The sequence below is a fragment of the Plectropomus leopardus genome, chromosome 20, assembly GCF_026936395.1.
Source record: "Plectropomus leopardus strain MGB_pleo_1.0 chromosome 20, ASM2693639v1, whole genome shotgun sequence".
Taxonomy (NCBI): Eukaryota; Metazoa; Chordata; class Actinopteri; order Perciformes; family Serranidae; genus Plectropomus; species Plectropomus leopardus.
Window position 1 is genome coordinate 4,165,245 of NC_142195.1, and position 21,057 is coordinate 4,186,301.

A 21,057-nucleotide genomic window follows, 5' to 3' on the forward strand; every position below is an offset into this window, starting at 1 on the left:
GACGTCTGTACATCAGTGGAGAATTTTTTGTGAGTGACAAAACCTCAGCAAAACGACTAATTTCACTGTCTAGATTTAAGCCATCCAGATCTATAACATTTGGAAACTCTAAAAGAACCGCAAGATTAGATTTTCTTGGATCGCCATTCAAGCTAGCGAAGCACTAAACCGGAAATCAGTCGCTCTGCCGGCTGAAGCCCGGGCACACTCAGCTGCCATAAGTCTCAAATGTGCATGCCTCATGGGCCATTGGATCAGGGTATCTTATACCTGGAAAAGAGCTTTTTGTTTTTGCTTCATGCACAAATGAGCAGCTCTCATAGGAATGAACGCAGCCCCACCTCCATAGCTGTATCCAGACTTTCTTTGATACATCCATACTGCTTATTCAGACAGCCAGTGTTAGAGTTACTTAAGCCAGGAAACTAAAAGACACCATGGGTATGTTGAACAAGTTTCATAGTTCAGGACACAGGGGCCAGACTGGACACCACAAAAACTGCTAACAGAGGGCCAAAAAACCCGCAGAACACATGAATATAGCAAGGCCAAATGCCAAGCTGTCAAAGCTCATTCTGAAGCTAGATTGGATCTGTAGTAGGGGTCAACAAATTACTGGCCTGGCCGATTATTGGGACAGATATTTAGCATTTTGATGATTATCTGTATCGGTATTTTAATTTTATGATAAAATTACTTAATTAAAAAGTGACAGCATGGGAGGAAATTTCACTTTGTAAAACCTCAAGGAGCTATTTTTATTTATTCATTTTTTATTTAAATTTTCACTTTACTGGAAACTTGCTGCATATGATGTTGAATGTTTTGATTAAACATTTGCTAAAGGCATTTAAACAAAGTTTATTATGTTCAAGATTCTAAATTTGGACAGAAATATTTTCATTTTTATTGTTAACACATATCGGTTCCAATTATCAGTTATCTGTCTTATCAACAACTATTAATCGGTACTGGTATCGGCCCAGAAAAAACCATATCAGTCGATCCCTCGTCTGCAGCTGATGATTCCTGCATAATACATCTTTAAAACTTATTTAGCTTAGTTATTAACTATTATTTAATCAAAATGTGTAGCATAAACATCCCCACAGTCCTCACCTCGCCTCTAAGACAGCTCATCTCGGGGAAACACTGCATCATATTACTGCCAGCTCAAAGAAATAGAAACAAAATGGCAAGAAACCTCACCATCGTGGTGGGACTTCTAAATGCTACACGATATCGTCCTAGCGTCATAAAAATGCACCGCTTGATAGCTATTAAGCGTCCACTATGTTTGGGTTTTTTTCGCCATTCATCACAGACTGATAGTGCTGTGGTGTCTGTGTGATGATAGTGCCCTCTCTCTCCGTCCCCAGCCTTGCTATGTGGCTCTCCAGCGGGGGAGAAGTCATCTGTCTTCGTTAGCGTCTGGGGCTAAATATGCTATGCATCTGGTACTGGGCTTTCCATCCCCCCCTTGGCCTGAGCTGCTTTGTTTTGTTTGTATAATGATAGGTATACGCTATGAATACATAATTACAACAAACTGTGCATGACTTGCACGTACAAACACAAACACGCTCGGCATTCTGCGGCCGACGTCTACATATTTGAAATTGGCATTTAAACACCCTTAGTATTCACTGTGACCTCCTCAAATTAATGTGCTGCCTGCTGACTCCTAATGGGCTGCCTGCGTTGTGTCTGTGACTGGCCTAAACACAGAATTTGAGAATCTGACTGATTTGCGGTCCATTGTGGGTTAGGAAAAAAAAAAAAAGAGAAGTTGGCCTTTGAGAAAATTAAGCTGACACTAGCATCAGTGCGAAAATTCCTTCCAAATGGACACTTAACAAGGAGCATCTGAAGATGTGTGGGTTTAAGTGGGTGTTAACAAACCATGGCATTGGCGAATGAGCTGTGGGATGGAGAGCTGGGAGGAGGAGGATGGCTTTGACTGGGGCGCCCTCCAGTGGTCTGCGCTCTCCAGCATGGGGGAATCGCACTGTGCAAGCACTCGCTGCTCACCCTGTACTTACTGTGCTTTTGTCTTTCAGGAGTTTCTCTATCACTTCGATCAGCTGCTCCTTCTGGTCTGGATCCAGGCTGGAGACAACGGAGAGCGAGAGAGACAAATTGTCAACTAAGGAATGGCAATTATTCACATAACATGAAAACTTGATGGACTTACAAATTAAATTATGTCCCCTCTCTGTGCACAGAATACGGACTGCTCAAGTGTGTCACATCAACTGTCTGCGAGCAGGTTTCTGATCTAGACTGTGACTGACCGATGATACTTGTCATTGTGCTGCGTCATCACTGACCAATATTGTGTTGCACAACTGTTCATTTCCGCATCTGTGAAATACATGTTAGGGATGTCCCAATAAAGGGATTTTTTTGCCCCTGATCTCAATTTGAGTATTAGCCATTTGAAACCAGAGCTAATTGGCATGATTGCTTTCAAAAACATGAGAAGAATGCAATGAGCAAAAAAAAAGAAATTACCGAAAAATTAGCAAGAAATTAGTAAAACATACAAGAAAATTACCTGAAAATTTTTATTAAAAAAGAGCAACAGAATAAATTGCCTAAAAAATTGCAAGAAACTATAAACGTATACAATAAAATCACCTGAAAATTATAAATAATATTAATAATAATTAAAAGTGCCTAAAAATTATAAGAACTGTAACATAATTTTAAAACGTAATAATATAATTCTAAACACAGTTTTTCCCTTGCTTTTTTCTTTTTACCTAGACATTTTCCCCTGTCTTTTAAAAATAATTTTCTAAATCTATACATTTCTTGAAATTTGTGGAGCATTTCTTAACAAGTTGCTCATCAGTATTTTTTCCTCATGTTTTTGAGAGAAATCTCACCAATATGCTGAGGTTACAAAGGTTTAAATACTTGCGAAAGGCATCTAAAATCAGCAAGAGAAAAGTGACGTCTCTCCAGGTTCAAAGGGTTAACATTGAGTATCTGTCAGATAATCCTAGCCCAGTACTATTTTCCAAGATAATACAGCTGCACAGTGCAGACATTAAGTACATTAAAGTAATTAAAATCAATCCAGTGTATATGCTGTCAGTGAACAGCTCTGCGTTGGATTGAGACATTCCTTGTACACAACATGGATAGAGCTGCAGCAAGACCAATGGCAGGAAATTCATCTAATTAATTATCATAATAGATGCAATTGTTTTAGTCCTTTTAAAAGCCAAATGTCCAAATAATTACTGGTTAAAGCTTCTCAAATATGATGATTTGCCGCTTTTCTTTCTCATATCTGATTATACACTGAATGTGTTGCAGGAGTTTGATTCAGATTCCCATTCAGATAACTTTGTCAGCTTGGACTGTTGGTTGAAAGAAACAATATTTAAATCATCATCTTCGGTTTTGGGAATTTGTTGTGGGAACCTTTCACTATTTTCTGACATTTTATAGGCAAAATGCATGTTTACATGGACAAAATATTCTGTTTTTTGCCCTTATTTTTAAAAAAAAAAAAAAAAAGAAACTATTTCAACTAAGCTGTTTACATGGCTGATGAAAATAAATATTCCACAAAATTCCCGACAGCATGCAGCCGTACATGTTAAATGTGCCCAAACATAACTTTTAACACGTCAAAATAAAGAAAGGCAGAACGGCTGGAGTCGCTTGTCATTTTGCTTCTTTGTGCTAAAATAAGATTTTTTTTTTTAATGTTTTCCACTGGTGGCCAACATGTCGATGCGTACAAACACAGCCTCCCTCTTTCATTCCTTCAATCAGCCTCTTTAAATGTCATGGTTGCACACTTGCATGTATCCAAAAACCTGTTGATGTCAATGTAATGTTTAAAAGTTTGTGTGTTTCTCCTTTTGAATAGAAATGTGAGCTTTTCTTTTGGTAGTACATCGGTACCCCAGCTGTGCAAAGCGTGAGTTATTTGGTGGAGGCCATGTGTTGCAAACTGCAGAAAAAAAATCCCAAGTCAGTCACATATGAAATGCACTATATACATGTCAAAGAATGCTACTAAAACCCAAATAATATCTGCATATCAAATGTTTTAATCGGAAAATGCTATTTATGCTATTTATTTTATGGAAAAAAGGCTTCTTTTGGAATATCTAAACAGAATATGCTGTTTACATGACCTGTATAAATTTAAGAATATAGTTATATTTGGAATAATAGTGGAATATTAGAGTGTATGTAAATTGAGACGGCAATTAATTAAAACAATCAGCAAATTAATCAGTAATGAAAATAATGCTTAGTTGCAGCCCTGCTATGAACACTGCTCTTTTTGTTCCATTGTGGGGATTTTTAAGGACACAACAATAAACTGGCACAGAATAAATAAAAAGCACTGTGCAATAAATAGATGAAATTCCAGACACAGCCTTAGTCTTACAAAGAGCTGTCATCTAATGCCAGCCATTAAAATAAATATGCAACTGGTCCATTCAAGTTCAGTTTTACCAGTTTGTTCATATTTCAATCTTTGATCCATGCCAGTCTCAGAAAGACTCGGCTGATAAGAGCAAGATAACTGCAGGGCTAAGCCCCTTATATCAACATTACCATATGTTAACTGAATTAACAGCTCAGAATGAGGTGGAAATGTGAGCCAGTCTAACGAGTTCAGCTTTAATATGTGAACATGAGATGCACAGGAGTGTACCTGTAGAGCTTCTGGATAGCGTGGGCCGCCGTCTTCCTGACATACGGAGACAGGTCAGCTGCTGCCTCCTTGATGGCCAGCATCATGATGGGGACGATTATGGGGACCCGGATACTGGACAAAACCCTCAGAGCGCTGGCCCGGATCAACTGGTTTGGGTCCTGACACAGAGATAGACAGAGAGATAATTAAAAAGAACTCATTTAACATCTCAGTTATGAGGACAAAAGTCATGAAAAGACAGCTTTTTACTATGCTATTAATAATGAAGAGCCAAAGATGGAAACAAGGAATTGTGATTTTACCTTTAGGGCCCGCTGGAAGGTGCTGATGGACAGCAAAGCCAGGTCCTGCTGCTCCTCTGCATACCTCACCAGGTACACATACACAAGCTTCTTCAGCTGAAAACAACAATTACATCAAAAGGCATTAGGTTTAAGGGGAAATTAAAGCAGTACTTGAGAAGGAAACCAGCTGTGTTGTTTAAGTTCAGCAGGTTTATGTGAGAGGGTGCTGCGTGTTGTTAATAAAGGATTAAAGACTGCAGCTATAAAAGGAATAAAATGAACAATAACGAATGAAACGGCAGGAAGAGTCTTCTCTTAGCTCAGTTTTTCTGCAGGAAATTTGAGTTTATTATTTCAAGAAATGTGGGGAAAAAAGTTGGTATGGAAAGTTTTCCTGTGTTGGTATCATGAGCTGCAGACTCCATCCAGTGTTGTTTCAGGCAGAGAGCGAGTTTATGTATTTTTGTTCCCGTTCAGAAATTGCCATTGAGTTATTTGCCCCGCCGTCTTGTGTTTTTGGCTTCCACACCTCTTCTTTTCTTGCTGGAAAGCCTGAGATAATATTTGTCCTGCTTTCTGACGGGTTTAACTGGAGGCCAAAGGTTGCTCGTCTGCTAATTCACATCAGAGAACTAACAGAGATTATTTCTACAAAGGAGGATTTTAAAAAAGAAAATAAGAAAGAGTAAAAAAAAGTAAATAATATAAGAGATAGAATATTAGAATGAAGTTAATTTTTTAGAGAAAGCCATAATATTACGAGAATTAAGTCATAATTTCAAGAAAAAAAGTCATGTTACGAGAAAAAAGTTATAATTTTGAGAAGTCAAACATTACGTGAGGACTCAAATGCCAGAAAGAAGTCATAACATTAGTAGAAAAGCCATAATATTACAAAATTTACAAAAAAGTAATAATATTATAAGAATTAGGTCATAATTTAAAAATAAAAACTTATAATATTAAAAGAAAGTCATTATTTCAGGAAAAAAGTCAGAATATTACAAGAATAAAGTTAGAATATTACATAATTAAACTTGTAAATTAACAAGTTTAATCATGTAATATTACGACTTCTCAAATTATGACTTGTTTGGTAAAATCACAACTTTTTTTTTAAATAGTACAAGTTTAATCTCATTGTACTATGGCTTTATTCTCATAATATGGTGACTTTTTTCTTGAAAATTATAGCTTTGTTCTCTTATTAAAACTTTTTTTTCCAAAATTGCAACTTTATTCTTGCAGTATTATAACTTTTTTCAAAATTTTTTTCTTAAAAAAATGATCACTTGTCTCTCTTAATATCTAAGGGAAATCTAAGGTATTTTTTCCAGCATGGCCCTGATCTTCCTTGATAGATTTATGCTTACATAAGGCTATGGCTTCATTAATAGTTGAACTGGGATAAAAGTGTTATGAAAAATGATGATTTACTTTAGGATCTATTTATAATTCCACTTAAGAACTGATTGAAGGTGGAGGTCAGGGGTAAGGTGACATTTGAGGTACAATCTCCTAGAGTTTAATTAGTAATCAGGAGCGTGGTCTCTAACGCGGTGAGTATTGACCTGCAGCAGAGCACCACAGTTCTCCATCATCCTTCTGGTCATTACTGCTGGAATTAATGGCATTACTCACTATAAAAGCAGACACAGCCCATCTGCCCTCAAGGATCTGCTTTCTCTGAGCACAAAGCACACGACTGATTTCATTTTGAACCGCTAAGCAGGCGATTAAAGGCCCTACGACTTGCTCAGCATCGCAGAAGATTTCATGTTATTTTCATCGTTTCTCCTCTTGTCGCACAACTGCGCCGAAACATGCAAACACACACATTCATGCTTTAAAATCTGATGTTAAAATTAAGGGCACGACGGTGATTAAAAGAAAATAAAGCGTGCTGATATGAAATCACGCAACACTGTCAATAACCTTCATGCTCTTGTGATGTTTGCTAATTAGCGGGGATCAATGGCGGTTCGTGGTAACTGGCAGAGAAAGAGATGAGGGTGGGAACGAGAGAAGAGGCCATTTTTAGTGAGGAATACTGTAGGTGAGTAAAGTGTGGATGAAACCGGGAGAGAGAGGAGAAACTGGCGCTACCTTAGCAGCTGGTGTATGCGAGGTGGGAGAGAGGAGACGTGACTGTGGGCCCTCTTCTGCCAATTACTTCCACCCACCTGCTCCCCTACCCTGCCATGAGCTGCTTCGCCTGCATGCCTTGCACACAGCGGCGGGCTTCAGGCCCCCCGCTCACATGCTGCCCCTCACGCTACCTGATTATTCTGCTGCTGCTAATCAATATTCACAGGCTCTGGGCATGGGAACCCCTCTTGAGCTGCTGCTTAGTGTTTGGTCATTCACTGGAATAGTCTGTGCACAAGTCTGCCACGGTTTAGTGGAGTATTTACACAAACCAATAGCATCTTACAGTGTTTTAATGTTGCTGCTGCACCGATTCATGTTTTTAAACTATATGTGCTACTATTGATTGATAAGGGAATATACCTTTTTTTTCTCTGAGCAAATCTGACCAAGAAACAGTATCTGACCAAATGTGTCCACTTTTGTTACTGAGATATGACACTGAATAATGGACCAAAGTGTTTCTGCACATTATGACATCCCAGTAAAGCTGACCTTTGACCTTTTGAATAGAATTTATTTTCACTCCATTATTTCATCCTATGAGACATTTGCATGAATGTTTGTCGTAATGAGCGCATAAATATTTGAGTTATGACCAGAAACATATTTTGTGAGGTCACAGTGACCTTAAACCTTGACCACCAAAATCTAATCAGTGCATCCTTAAATGTGTGTGCCAAACTCGAAGCATCATTAAAATATCACATTCACAAGAATGTGACGCACAGACAACCTAAAAATATAATGCCTTAGCAAAGAAAATTCTATGAAATATATTCATAATGTATCTGTTTTTAAAATGAGCTGTGCATGTGTGTGCTGGATTGGGCAGAATAATTATGAACACACGTCTAAAAAGTTTACAGTATGAGGTGTTAATGAGTGTATGAATTCTTGTGTTTTGGCCGAAAATGTTGACCTTGACCTCCGACTACCCAGATCTCAGTTTGTGCCAAACCTAAGAAAGTTCCCTCTAGGTGCTTTTGAGATATTGTCTTCACAAGAATGGGACAGACCAATGGACAATCTGGAAACAAATTTGCATTAAAATATTTATATATGTATTTATTTTTATGGGTCTAATAACGCTCCCATTTTTTTTCTTATTCTCTTTTTTGTGATATACTAATTCTGATGGGTTAATTTAGACATTTTTTTCTTGAGTAAAACCAGTGGGAACATGTCCAAGTTTGCTAAGGTGCGACAGTGAGCATACAGTTGGTGTAAAATACATAAAAATCTTTTTGATTATATTACTTCTGCATACAGCGGCGCATATGATTGATTATTCATTTGCATCAAAAAAGATTTTTATCTTATATTTTGTTTATTTTCAGTTACTTTGTTTTTGTAACTTTGTACATAAATACAAAGCAGATAAAGCTTACAGTATTGTTCTGTAAGGGGAAGTTCCTATGTAATGTCATGCAGAGAATCCACGTGTTGTGTCACACGAGAATTAACTGAATCATCACAACCAGCTGTAGTAAAGATGACAGCAGTGATGGTGATGGGTTACTGTCTGTGATATATGTCATTGTCATACCTCGATGTTCTTACTCGCAACGTTCTTCACCACGGCAGGAAACAGCTCTGACGAATTTTTCCCTTTGGCAATCAGCTGGAAACAAATCAAACAATAAAGCAATTTTAACCACCACCCATATTTAATTCAACAACTGAAGACACACTGTTAGTAACTGTAAAAAAAAAGGTTTTCCACTCTGTCTTGTATGAGAATTCCCATGATGCCCTCACCCCAACAATCCTTTTCATGGCCTCCAGTTTGAGCGACTCCTTGTTGCTCTCCAACATCTCTTTAAGGTCTTCATTCCTGAGAAAAGAGAGAAAATACTCTCAATTATTCTTGTTATGGTCAACATTAGACAAGGCTTTATAGTAAACTGTGCTGTGAGGACTTGACTAATCAGATTCAAGAGTCAGAGCTTGACCAAAGGTGCTGTGAACGCTCCCTGTATGCAACATCTGTGTCAGCTCCACAGGTTACAGGGTACATGTGAGGGTCACATTGGCTCCAACAGGCCGAACAGTTCTGGTCATTATAGGAGCCAAACAGCACACTCACAATGCACCCAAACAAACAGCAAGAATGTCATCTTCAGTGTTGCACACTGCAGCATCACGCTAAATTTCTGCTAAAACAGCCTTCACTCACATGATGTGACAATGCACATTCTTTGGCTAATGCTAACACACATTGTTATTGTACAACTACACAGGTTGGTTGTTCCACGCAGAGGCTAAACACGTAGAGAGGTAACGTCTAGATAGAAAACAAAAGATACAGACATAGAAATACAATGATTAGATCTCTATGGATGCAGATCATGCGTACCTTTCTGGGAAGGAAATGAATGAATGGCTTTTAGCCCATTTGGTCAAGACTAAAATACTGTGTATCAACAACTATTAGATGAATTGCAGTATTTTTTTCATGTTCTCCACAGCATAATAACTCACCAGATTTTTCATCTTGCACTATCATCTGCTCAAAATTCTGTCCAATTCTCTGGTTTATGACCAAAAACTAATGACATCCCCATCAGCCTCTGCTGTACTTTGTACGAATTATAAATTATTAGCATGCAAACTGCAAACTTAAAGGAACGCTTCAGTTGCAAAGTGACCCTTTTTGTATCAGTTACACACCATGTTTTTACATTGAATTTTTAAAACAAAGTTAGTTTTTTCTCGCATACCAACATGCTGAATGGAGAATCCAAAAAAGGCAGACATTCTTAATGTATTGAAGTGAACAGGGTCCGCAATCAACAGCAGCAAAACTATATTATACTATGTTTGCCAAAATGTCAGGATTTGAAACACATCAGTTCATACAGATCTGTGCCTGGGCATGCGCATGCATCCGAACTCTGTTCAACCACAGGTCAAATGCAAACCTAGCTAAGCACGCACTTCTTCAAGTGTTTTATATTGCGACATCTTGGCAAAAATGCATGTGTTTGTTCACAGTAGACTGGAAAAATGAGACTTGGATAATACTGAGCAAGTTGTGAGAGAGTTTTAAATGCACGTCCCTGATTCCTTCAATTCACTGAGAATGTTTGCCTTTTTTGGATTCTCCGACAAAGATTTCTTCACAAATTCAACACAACACAAGGTGAGCATTTTACATACAAATGGTCATTTTGTGGGTGAAGTTTTCCTTTGACACACTTAATAAAAACAGTGAACAAGATAAAAAATACACTTGCTAAAAATCAGTATGATGACATTGCGATAGTGAGGATGTCACAGCACTTATTAAAAAAACACTGGGCTTTAGTAGAGAATCACTGAGCTTAGTGTAATTTCATCACTAGTCTAAGTTACTCAATTGTTTAAATTCCACTTTTATTACAGAAACACATGAGTAAGTAAAAAAGTTACATAATTTTAAATCAGTGTGTTTCAAATGGGGGTATGTGTACCCCAAGGAGTAGTCTGGAGCACTTCAGGGGGTACGTAAGATTTTTTTTTTTTTTTTTAGTAAAAAAAATATTAGTCATGCATTACTCCTAATACTATACTATGTTCAATAAAGTACATAAATGTGAGTTTGAGGAACCAAGTTATATTCAATATTCCTATTTCTGATGCAAACATTAACAGCAATAAACTGTCATCTGCCTGACAAAAATATTTTGCGCTGGTCAAAGAATACTTTATTTCAAATAGTACACTATTGAAAAATAGAGAACTTTTGTTTAAAATAATAAATATATTTTTCCTGAATTTTATTATACTTTTTGAGATAAAAAAATAATCTTAAATCATGTAAAAAGTAAGCAGCAATAATAGGAAGATTTAGCTTGCTATCCCACAAAAAAAGCAGTATACCAAACCTTAGGAGAAAACGTATTTCAAAACATGATTTTTAAGTTTGTGTATCTAAATGCGTCCATATTTTAAACAATAGTCACTTTTTGAAAACTTTTACATTTTCTTCCAGAAGGCATTGCAAACTTGAGTATCCAGGTGAGCAACATTAGAAATAAACACAAACCTGGACTTAAACTTACGTCAAGGAAGTCAAAAACACAGTTTAGGGTAGGTCTCTATCAGAGTTTCTGTGGGTGATCTTACTACAGTACCCGGCTTTGTGTGCCTCCTTGGGGCTACTCTTGGAGTGTGTGAGGGCCTGTTCTTCCTGACTGAGCTCAGTCTTCAGAGAGAGCTGTAAGTTCTCAGCGGACACCAGCGCTGTCCTCATGGCTCCCACAGCCTCCAAGCGCAAAGAAGAGAAACCAACATCCATGCCGACTGTCCCCCCCACAGAAGTCCAAAACACACTTCAACAACCAGTGCTCCTGTGTGTGTGTGTGTAAGCCGTCTAAAGAACTGAGTCCGCGGACCAAACTGACTGTCTTTCAAGTAACTCGAGAGTGAGAGAGAGCTGTAGTAATTACTTTCCTTCAGGCTGTGTGCCCTGTTCTCTTGGCTTTATTTACAGTTGTCTTCTCGACTCGTTCTTGCTCATAACTGTCAAAGCCGGGGAGAGCGGAAAAACAGCACAGGCTCCACTGGCTTTGTGCCTGTCATTCACTACTCCCTTCCTCTTCTCTCGGGCAAAAAAAAGTCACAAGATGCCCCGTCAGCTCGCTAATGGCAAGTCATACTTATGGCTGAGGGTAGTGCCTGCTGACTCCGGTTAGACCTCCGTCCTTCTGCTGTAGTCCGCCTTTTATTCTCTGTTGTGGCCGACTCTTGTTAATTTGTTACTCCTATCGTCTCACACATGTAGATTTTCCTTTGGGAAACTCTGCTATCTCACCTGCCTTCTGGCTCTCTCTGTGACTCTGTCTCTGTGTGACTGTGGTCACTTCCCTCTAGGGCAAAAAGGAGGGCCTTATCTACACTGGTGGGTAAACACTGCGATACTTTTCATCACCTCCACTGTACAATCACCCACTTTAGCTCAACACCATCGAGAGCACATGCAGTCTACTGCCAACAGGACAAGCCTACATCACAGATAACAGCACCGAGCTGAATGTCAGGAAACACCCCTTTATGTGACGAGGATTTTGGAGAGTGATCTAATCAATGGCTTGGTTTCCATCCTAATGTGGCCCAATTTTTAACCATTTTTTTAGAAAAGGAAACCCAATCCACTACTGTAATGCAAATATTACTAGTTCATGGAGATGAACAGTAGATGGCTCTTATTTTCCAGTCATTACAAAGAAGGGCGCAACAAGATGACGTTACAGAAAAGTGACAAGCAATTTAACAAAAATCGCCCCAAAATAAGCAAGAAAATTACCTTAACAATGTACTAAAAAAATATAAAAAATTTTCCCCATATCATACTTTTATATATAATATATATAATAATATAATATAACATAATTATAAGAATTATTAGTATAATTTTCTGGACATTTTTCCCTCGAAACAACAATTTATGAGACAAAGGTCTTAAACGGTAAAGTGCAGGGCCAAATTAACATACAGTGACATGTAAACGAATTTTCCTTTTTTTGTATAGCATATAAGTTTTTCTTTTTCAGCATTCAAAACCAAGTTATCGATAGCAAACTGCACTGCATCGCTCTCAATCACATCAAATGTCTGCATCACTTCGGGCTGATTATGGGATTTTTTTTCCCATCACTGCTGAGATTTATTATAATATCATTTATCCATGACAGTTTCCTAATGAATATTCATCACAAATGTGCCACATGTGTATCCATCTCATTTAATGGCCATGTTGTTAGATGTGAAGACGAAACAAATTTGATTTGATGATCATTATTTCAGCTCTTGTTTCAACATTATTTTGTTTTCGAAAATTCTTTGCCGATCTCACATTTTGTTTATGCACTTAAAATTGAAAACTAACACACAGAGTTTGTGTAAATGGAAAGCAAACACAACTCTTTACTTCAGATGAATCAATTCTGGTTACAGGCATTAATCTATAGATCACTGACAAAAAACAATGCAGTCAAAGTTCAGGATGTTCCCGACAACTAATTTTGCTGACTTTTAAGTTTTAACTTAGACTACTGACTAGACAAACAATCAAAATTGAGCACAATTTAATCTTAAGGGTTAAACATAAAAATAAAATAAAAAAGTGTATATCATAAGCCATTTAAAGATGTTCAAAATGTGATATTCTACAGTAATCAAATCGTAGGGTCGGGCAATATATCAAGATTATATCAATATCGTGATAGGAGACTCGATATCTTCTTAGATTTTGGATTTCATATTATTGTAAATGTTGCATATTCCTGGTTTTAAAGGCTATATTACCATAAAATGGTGTAATTTTCTGAACTTATCACATTGTTCTAACTGTTCTTTTATTTGCTTTCACCCTCTTAGTCATTATTACACTGTACCTTTTCAGCACTGACAAAACACAACCATACCGACAAATAAACAAATAAAACAAAAAACATGCAGACAAATGCATAAACAAATAAACCGGATCATGTAAACAACTTTTTAAAAATTACTAAATAATAATTATTGTACTGTATTGTAAAAAAGTCATTATATCCTCATTACTGATGATTTTTTTTAACTTTAGATACCCTGTAAATATTTTCAAGGATTCTTAATTGCCACTACAGCCATGCAGTATGAAAAGGAATGAAATTAAGCACTTGGGTCTTGGTGATCACTGAATAAAAACATTATAATAAATAAACACTGGATTATTAAATCAACCAATCAATCAATAAATAAATAAAATAAGCAGAGCAGTATGTAAACAGTAAAATCCTACAATCTTAAAAACTAAACTAATTATCAAAGAGCCCAACAAAGAAAACATTTTATGAAAGCACCAAGAGTCAACCCTACAACCGCATCATGAAATAAATATTGAGGTATTTGGTTCAAAATAATGATATCTTATTTTCTCCATATTGCCCTGTCCTAACTGAAACAAATAATAATAATTCTTTTTAGTTTGTATTGCTCAGAATGATTTGAACTAATAACTCGATGAAACTCTTGTTAATGTGGTTGAATAACTTCCTATGGTGATCATTTGTAATCCTCCATACATTTGCAGATGAAAGACTAAATGAATGAATGACTGGAGGAATGCAGTCACATGTTTCCTATGTTAATTTGAAGGAAAAAAAACGATGATACATTTTTAATCAGTGCGTCATAATGAAATTTTTTTTAAAAAAAGTGCCCCCTTCCAATTTCCGTTCTGAAGTTTCCCTTTGTAACTGACAAAACAGTCTCAACACACACAGAGCTTCTGATTGATTAAATCTCACTACCATGTTGGCTTCAAAGCTGTCATTGATCATCCATACTGGACAAAACAAACAGGCAAAACAAGGTCAAAGTACAACACATTTACAACTGAATCCAGATATTCTAAAGGGTACATATAGAAACCTAAATGAAACTGTGATCAAAATAAAAACTGTATGTTTCTTTATGTCAGGGAGGGAAAAAATCATATGGTTTATCTGAATCATCTTAAATAACAGGGGGAAAATAAATGTAGCTTTGGTTTGACTAAGCATGCCAAGAAGCCTGGGAACATATGCAGGTTTTTCAAAAATGTTTGGATCAACCTCCCTCACAGTTTGCCAAAGGGAAGGTTTGAGACCAGCACATAAAAATAGTGATGTTGAGAGGCCAGAAAGGGGATCGTAAATTATATCACGTACATACAGACATAGGCTTTCATGGATTCCCAGAAACCTATATTCTAATCAAAATATTATATCTGTTAAATATTATGTATACACATATATATATATATATATATATATATATATATATATATATATATATATATATATATATATATATATATATATATATATATATATATATATATATATATATATACACTTATATATTTGCTTTGGGCTTTTTTTGCTCATTTTCATTTTTTTTCTTTTTTTGTCCTTTTTTTTACTAATTTTCGCTTATTTTTGGGCCGTGTCTTCCTACATAACTTGTTGCATTCCCACTGTGTTCTTGAAAAGTGTTATTTAAAAAGTAATTTAATCAAAAATAAATAGATTAATAAAGAGTAATTAATCACTGACCTTGTGTTTTTGTTTCTAATATCTAAACATGGGAACTATTAGTGGCGACATGAAATATTAGTGTAATAATGAAATGCTGCCAGAAACCTGAAAATAATAAGATGCAAAAATTCAAAAGGGACTAATAATCATTAAAATTCATCTTTAGTGTTTCAATCAATGTTTTTCTACATCACACATCACACACACCTGGTGAGCCTGTAATCAAGACTGCAAACCTTTCCACTGTTAGGACACCTTTTTATATACATTATTCCTGTTAAATCTATCAGCATCATCTCATCATCCAGATTTTTGCAGCGTTTCTTAGTTAAAATATGACTGCTTGTGTTTCAACATGGAGAATAAGAGCTAGATGTGCCCTAGACAGGGTAATATTAACAAAAAGGCCAGCACAGAACTTTTAACCTTTCCTGAAAATAAAGTTTATGATCCAAAATCCTGCCTTATTATAAGCTCAAATTGAACTGCCAATACAACAAATCCATGCAGTCCAACCACTCGGCCTCAATGAAATATCTCTTTGGTCACAGATAACAAATTAGTCACATGTTTCTATGCCGCACTGAGGCCTGGCATAGGGCTTTCAGTCAGTAAGAAGAGGTCTATAAGAGTACAGAGCGCTGCAGGAATTATGCTGTGCTCTTCACATGTGACAAACATTTAGGCATTTAAAACAGCAAAAACTTTAAATTAATTTATGTTGGCACACAGCTCAGGATGCAGGCTTAGGGACTGGGAATTGTGTCACTCAGAAATTTGGAAACAGAAGTACCATTCATGTCATTGTGTTTTCTTTCTGGTATTCCTAGTTTGGTCTAGAAGCAGGCAAAAATATGACTTAGCCACGCCTTAGTGGATAGTAGTCATGTGACACAGCTAAAGCGGTTCACTTTAGCAAACTAAGCAACATTTAATACTTAAGCAAAAGGAACTCGTCAAAATGACACTCGTGATCGGCAAAAATCCAGCTGAGGGGGATACGCTTCACAAAATCAGTGGCTGTAGTGTATCCTCACAGAAAATGTTAGCCAGATTCAAACATTCTTGTTGGAATTGACACACAAAGCCTTTCTTGAGTGCTAAAAACTAACTGAGCAGCTCAACTCTACACCTGAGGAGCTGATAAGGTGTGAAGCTCCTTAAAAACTGAGAAGGCTTCAAACCAGAGTGGCTAAACTGCATTAAAGCTTTCACATTACAGAGGCTGGTTAGACCTTAAACTGGTGATTGGCTGCCCTCTAGTGGCAGGTTTCTGAGATGAGACTCAAAACATGCTGACAGTGTAGTTTCAGTTTGACACAAGTAAAAAGTTGATTCAATGTGGTTTTGACAAGCTAGTGTAGACGTTAACAAGATGTTAATACAGAAATTAAATGTCCTCTTCTCTTCAACATCTCAGCATTAGACAGCTTCACCAAGAAAAGAAAGACAGCCCTGGACATCCGCGTGGCTTTATCAGAAACTAACAGCTCCAAAAGGTCTTATGTCTTAAGAATTTTAGAAGCTCAAACTCTGAATCATTTAAGTACAGAACGTTATTTTCCTTTTTTCCTTTTATATTCCTCCATCTCTCCACACTCAGGTAAAATTATAAAAACGGAGCCACTAGAAAAAAAAGGTGGTTTACAGATAAATTCATACACTTGTCAAGTTAATAAGAATGCAGTGCCTTGCTGCTTTTCTTTGTTAAAGTCTGAACACAAATCTCCAAACAAAGACATTTTTAATTTCAAAATTCAATCCTGCTGTCACAAAGCCATCAAAAAAATCCCCTCACTCTCTGCCACCTGAGCAGTTTTGTGTGATCATGGTCAGTTAGAAGAAAGAATCTGGATAAATCTGTGAGTTAATTAAATTTAATAGTAATTAATATAAGTCACCTGGCTGCTAACACACCTTCCTCACACAAAACCTGAACACACATGATATTGAAAATCAATACATCACTTGCCACAAAAAGTAGAAACTTGGCTGTAGCTCCACAGCAGCAGTCTGTGCGTATCACTGTTAAACAGGTTACAGCACTTCAGTGTCACTTACAGTACTTAATACAGTTTTCATTTCATGTCCAAAATCAAACACGTACTCACATACTGACGGCATTCTGCTACAGTATGATAAGGCATGTTGCGTTCCCACCTGCACGCTCACATGTATATCATTGTTTCCAGATGGTATGAAAAAGGTGGTTCATTTTATGCTGGTTTAACCATTAAAAACCTGCATTGACAGAAAATTGATTTGATTTTTTTTATTTTTACCACGGGAAGATGAGCAAATGAGCAACTTAGATTTTTTTAAATGTCTGGAAAATAAAAAGAACAAAAGAAAGGAAAGGGTGACTTGAAAAATAGCTGTAATGATCTTACAATAAAAAAGGTAAAACATCCATTAAACTATACTTAGAATTATATATATGTACATACACACACACACACACATATATATACATATATACATACATACACACACACACACACACACACACACACACACACATATATACATTTTTTTTTTTAATTAGAGAAAAATATATTTATTTTATTTTTAGCACTTTCCTGAGGTCATTTATATGTTTCTTTTTTTCTTTTTGTTTCATTTTGTCTTACTTTCAGGTAATTTTCCTGTAACTTTTTACGCATTTCTCGCTAATTTTTGAGTCATTTCTCATTGCTCATTGCCCAAGTGTTTGAAAGAAAAAGTCAATTTGGTCAGGTTTCAAAATGTTAATACGCATCATAAAGGTGGAGATGGGTTTTGATAATAGGTTGTTTTCGATATTTCCGGGTATAAATTCAATTTCATTGTCTATATGTGGATTACCAGAAATTTAAGTTCTGAAAATTTTAATTTAATTTCACTAAACTAAGAAGATGCTCAGTGATTAATTAAATCTCTTCACCATGTTAGCCTTGTGTGCTCAACACCTGCATTCTCCAAAATAAAGAGACTTTCTGTCTGTTTTTTGATCATGTACCAAAATGTGGTGGCAGCCATTCAGTCTGACATCTTGTTTCTGCCTTCTCTCTGAATGCAATCACTACTCTGCACATTTTATGAATTCGATGATTAGACGCTCACTGAACTGGATAAAGGATTGTTTGCGGAAGCCAATCTGGAGGATAAATGAGTCCTTGTAGTTTAGATTAAGTGTGATCTTCCCAATATTGTTTCTTCCTAGTCTAACTCCTAGCTGCAGGCTATGTAACTATGTATACATAAGGTTTTTATTACTGTGCCGTGCCATAATGCCATATATTCATATAAGCCAGATGCAAAGTGCTGCATGCACATTTTTCAAATAATAATAAATACAAAATCAACTTCAGATTTTCATTGTATCTAACAAAAATCATTAAACCACTGGTAAACACAATAATACTGGAGAAAACTGGTTAATAATAATAATACTGGTTCAATCTTAACTTCTTTAGACAAATTTAAACACATGAAAATTGAGCAAATATCCCAGTGTCTGACTTCTGGACACGAGTGGTAGAAATCACCAGGGATCCCACAATACCCTATAACTACCCTACAGCATAGCAATGTACGTATATTGACTAAGTACCTTTTTTAACTGCATATTGTGTCCCCAAAAGAAAACTTTTGTCAACACCTGTTTAAGATTCCAGTCTGTTCATCTCACATTTGTCATTTTTCATTGTAGAAAATAGTATCTACTGGACTGAAAGAGCAATTGATTTTATTATTCTAATAGACTACCAAATGTTGAATGTGTCTTTGTAAAATGTATCATTTCTATAATATAATAAAAACAATGGCATCTGTAAATGCCTTTGATGTTGCCACAAAAAAATATCATAACAACATCAATTTCTTCCCTCAACCCCACTGACACCAGATTATTTCAGTAATTTCCTGGAAAACTGACTCACTTATATTACCACAGTTTGCACAGTACTAAAGAAAACTGGACTCACATTCGTCTTCACCAAAAATCACATAACACATTTTTTTCCTCCTAAATATTTTTAACATGCCAACTTCAATGAATAGAATACCACAAGAATACCAGCCAAATCTTTCCTTCAAGATAAACAGGATAGGGCTTCTACTCAACTGCATTTCAGAGGCAAATATTGCACTTTTTTATTCCACTACATTTGTTTGACAGCTTTAGACACTTTGCAGACTTTGATTAATAATACCAAAGATAAATCAACTCATAAATTATGATGTGCTACTATGGATGATGCTACCCAGCAGCATATTAAGTAGTTGAAATTAGCTCTGCCTTTACTAGCTGCAGCTTTAAACCTTTAAAACCTACTTTTTATCTTAATAAAGACCTTGTTTTCTCATCTCCCATGCTGGGTTTTTTTTTTTCGTTCCCGTTTTATTGTATTTTTTGCTAATTTTCCAGTAATTTTTGAACATTTTACTTATTTCTTGCTAATTTTGGGGTCATTTCTTATTTAGTTGCTTATTGGTCTTTTCCCATGTTTTCGGAAGAAATCAAGCCAATGTGTTCATTCATGCATCACTTGTTATAATCCTGTAATGTAGTATACATTGCAGGATTCTGAAAATGACTATTCTGCAGAAATAAAGCCATTTTATTTTTAGTGCTCTCAGAAAATCTAAATGCTGGTACGGATATACTTTTATTTGAGTAAGATTGTGAATGCAGGGCTCTTACTTGTTAACTTGCTACTTGTTGTTTACATGTTAATTTATACTTTATTTGAGTGCTTCTTCCACCGACTATCTCTCCCTTGAGAAGACCGGCTTTATCTCAACGTGTAAACACTGATACACAGGTTAATCACACCAATCTCAATAAACTACGTAAAAGTCAAAGATAAAGAAAAGTCATGCAAATAGCGGGCAGTTTGACTTTTGACAGTGCATGACAAGTTGCTAACAGTCGCCATCACTGACTAGCTTGTAGATGATGCTGGCTGCTTTTGAAGTCAGCTACACTTAAAGTTAACCGCGTAAACTTCACCACAACCGTCTCATGCTGCCACAAATTCACGTAACTGACAGAAGAATGAGCACATGCTAAGCTAGCTTACTTTTTAAAGTCAGCGCTGAAGAGTCCGAAGGCAGCTCCGGAGGAGGTCGCGGTGTTCTCCTGCCCCGCTTCCACGGCAGCCTCCGCTCCTCCTTGGTCATTGTACAAGGCAGACGTCGACATGCTAAGCGTTTACACAAATGTCCAACAAATAAATGTATGTTCTGCTCCTCTGCTCGCTTTTAAACTGCTCATAAACGTGAAGCTTTGTTATTGTAACGTAGAGTGTGAGGTTCCTGCCAAGGCAAACTTTCTCCGAGATTCACCCAACTTTTTTTCACACGCAGTAGCGGAAGTGTGAGCTGGACAAGCTGGTGTCACATGACAGGGCTTCAGCTGCAGAGGGCACATAGATCCAGAACAAATAGAATACACCTGTGTAGTCATTGAAGCGCCTGTAACTGACGTCACGTTTAGAAGTTTGAGCTCTATGGCAGAAACGCCCCGAACCGTTGTGTTACCACGGCAACAGCAGCACGAGAGCAGTAGAAAGTTAAAAAAAAAAAGGGCAGAAGAAGAAAGTGATCAAAATACGTACTCATTTGACGTAGTTTACGTACAATAACCCAAATAACACCGAAAAGTTGCTCTCTCTCCTTTTACTTAAGTAAAATAGTAATACCACAGGCTGAAAATACTTTTATTATATTATTATTTATTATTGCAAATACTCAAAGTACAAAAAGTGAAAGCACCACTAATGATTAGCTTGATGCAGGTGAATAAATTACATTACATTACGCTAAGCTAATATAGCATGCATAAGTGAACGCCATGCATGAAATAATGTTATATATATATAACATTATATATATATATATA

General features: G+C 36.5%; 1 protein-coding gene across 4 annotated transcripts in view; it reads right to left on the minus strand.

Annotated features, from left to right (window-relative positions):
- The window catches only part of ap3b1a (adaptor related protein complex 3 subunit beta 1a), a 100,631-nt gene extending 80,091 nt beyond the window's left edge, over positions 1 to 20,540 (minus strand). For 3 of the 4 annotated variants that reach the window (XM_088070700.1, XM_088070699.1, XM_042509046.2), the window contains exons 1-6: positions 11,244 to 11,943; positions 8,887 to 8,962; positions 8,675 to 8,749; positions 4,996 to 5,091; positions 4,691 to 4,851; positions 2,043 to 2,109 (exon numbers count right to left, since the gene is read on the minus strand). In XM_088070700.1, coding sequence (XP_087926826.1) covers positions 2,043 to 2,109; positions 4,691 to 4,851; positions 4,996 to 5,091; positions 8,675 to 8,749; positions 8,887 to 8,962; positions 11,244 to 11,407 — 639 coding nt within the window. In that variant the 5' untranslated portion in view covers positions 11,408 to 11,943. Of the gene's footprint in view, positions 1 to 2,042; positions 2,110 to 4,690; positions 4,852 to 4,995; positions 5,092 to 8,674; positions 8,750 to 8,886; positions 8,963 to 11,243; positions 11,944 to 20,236 lie in introns of those variants that run through there. The other variant, XM_088070701.1, reaches the window with a different exon arrangement.
- Positions 20,541 to 21,057: the final 517 nt, after the last annotated feature.